At 38.1% G+C, this 2,571-nt stretch overlaps 1 protein-coding gene across 1 annotated transcript in view; it reads left to right on the top strand.

Moving 5' to 3' along the window:
• Positions 1 to 606: 606 nt before the first annotated feature.
• The window catches only part of LOC106473959 (transient receptor potential cation channel subfamily V member 5-like), a gene marked incomplete at both ends in the record, with an annotated part of 41,711 nt that continues 39,746 nt past the window's right edge, over positions 607 to 2,571 (top strand). Inside the window, one exon of the mRNA XM_013934648.2 lies at positions 607 to 835. Coding sequence (XP_013790102.2) covers positions 607 to 835 — 229 coding nt within the window. The remainder of the gene's footprint in view (positions 836 to 2,571) is intronic.

The following is a 2,571-nucleotide window of genomic DNA, read 5'->3' as shown; positions in this document are numbered from 1 at the left end:
TTACCGCTGACATATCGGAGAAATCCTATGTACAAAAATATATTTTTACAATCGAAACGAAGCATATCAACATAAACAAAGCAGTTCATTTCAACCCCTTCTTTCCTAAGTTTATTTTTAATGTTTATGTTAAAAACAATACAAATATCTAAATAACTGTTATGGTGTGAGCGCCTTCTCTATGCTGGCAAAGAAATTATAATTAATTATACTTGTCATAAGACATTAGTACTAGGCCTATTATATTTTTAGCACTACATTTCTTATTTAGTCCCTTAGGGTTTTTAAAGTAAAAGAAGAGTGTATAATAGCATTTCAACCACATTATGTTCGCCATATATATATTGCCAATAACGCGGGTTCGCATCCCCGTCCCACCAAACATGCTCACCCTTTCAGCCGTGGGGGCGTTATAATGTGACGGTCAATCCCACTATTCGTTGGTAAAAGAGTAGCCCAAGAGTTGGCGGTGGGTGGTGATGACTAGCTGCCTTCCCTCTAGTCTTACACTGCTAAATTAGGACGGCTAGCGCAGATAGCCCTCGTGTAGCTTTGCGCGAAATTCAAAACAAACAAACCATTTTTAAATTTTTTTTTATAAACCAGGTCGACAACAAGATCCGCGAGATTGTGGAACCTTTCTTGTATAATAAAGGCCAAGGGAAGTTTTTACCAATCTCTGAACTGGTTCTCATCAGAAACCAAGATCGACCTCGCAACAAGCAACTCTCATCTCTGAAAACACCAAACAAAGATGGTAATGGCGCTGCTCAGAACTGCGACACTGACGGAACTAACCCAAGAGTCAATGGAGCTCCCTCTGGATATAGAAAAAGTAAGATCTGTGCGTAGAATTCCAGACTGTTAGATATCAGAAGTGATTTAGTCTCTTATTCTAAATAACCTTACTTTTCGCATGAGGTTTTTCTAAACTTCTCAATGCTAGAATAGTAATACATTATTATTTGTATTGTGATCTTCAGGGAAAATACTTACAAAGGCGAATATTTTATAAGTTAGCAGGATTACATAGCATTGTTTATTCTTTACAAATTAATTTTTCAGATCCCTAGCTTGTTTCACTATACACATTTCTTTGCTCTTATTTTTTACATTTGATAAAACATATTGCTCTTTTTTTATAAACGTTTTACCATGTACATTGAAAAATAACTAACTCTCTGAGAACTGTCGAATTTCAAACAGATCGTTTTGAGTATATAAAACTTGTAACTGTAGCTGCAACATACAGTAGAAAACATAACAATGTTTTTAAAGGACCAATCCTTCAAACATATCAATCTACTTACACGAAACTTTGGACAGAAATCTAGAAACAAACTGATTTTAATAACTAGAGACATCGCAGGCCTAAGAACATACGCATAGGGGTGAATATCTATATAATTATAAGAGTCACGTGTGTGCGTGCAAGGAAAGCTTTTTAAACTTCATTAAACGCTGCAAAACTGAAATTAGGAGTAGGAAAGTACAAACGACGTCACCATATGCGTAAGGGATATATAGGTGTAGATAGTACGATGTATTACAAAGGGAAAGGTATTTGGGAAATGGATCTGTCATCCCTCAGAACCCCATCTCAGACAGCAGTGTTTATGGGTTAAGGTGTTGTGTGTGAATTTCTTTATTTGTTTATAGAACACCTGATCGTTACCCTGGTGGTAAGTTTTAATACTTGCCCCTGATACCCACGTTTTGAAAGCGTCGCTAGATCTGGTATCTCTTACTAGATAAGTCGATCGGTTTGTTATTTTAGATTAGATCATTGGGCTCATAGTGTGTTTTGTACTAGGGGTTTAGTGGGTATCATGTTGTTACGTCTCCGTTTGGTAATTGATTTTTCCGTAACTTCGTTCCGACGAAATCTTAACGACACAAGTCTTTACTTAATAAAACTGGTTTATTCTTTCCGAATATAACTCTGCGATACACTTAATCTCAATACCCGCGCTAAAACAAACAGTATCACGAGCGAACGAACGTTAACTTCAACGATACCCTGTGACTGCAGTTCAATTACTCACTATCCACACACACATCACATTCCCCTCTTTTATACACCAGCGTACCCCATTTCCAGCAATCACCAGACCACTCGCCAAGATACGGGACAGTCCCAGAAACAAGAGAGCGTGAGAATTGTCACGTGATCTCGATGACGCAACAACTAGTTGAATACCCCAGCCTCTATGTCACTTCTCCTTCAGCTGATACAGAGCTCAAGCCCAAGTCTGTTTAAGTGCCTGAGACTGACAATATTGTTTCATCGTGCTAGTCTGGAGAGTGGTTCTCTTGGAATGGCAGATTCTTTCAGGGGTGGGATGGCATGAGATGTGAATTCCTCAATGTGATTCCTACAATAGTGGTAATAACTGGTGTCACTGGATGCCATCTGAGCAGATGATGAGGTCACTGTTGATAATGATAGATTTTTCTAGAATCTCTTGAGCTTCTGCCTGGACCTCAACTCCAGGAAAGATTTCTTACTTTGAAGACTAATGTTTCCAACAAAGGTACATTCACATCTAGTTTAGTCACTACAATGGTATT

This window comes from Limulus polyphemus, unplaced genomic scaffold, assembly GCF_000517525.1.
Source record: "Limulus polyphemus unplaced genomic scaffold, Limulus_polyphemus-2.1.2 Scaffold6677, whole genome shotgun sequence".
Lineage (NCBI taxonomy): Eukaryota > Metazoa > Arthropoda > Merostomata > Xiphosura > Limulidae > Limulus > Limulus polyphemus.
The sequence above is the reverse complement of the archived record's forward strand: the minus strand, read 5'-3'. Positions and strand labels throughout refer to the sequence as shown.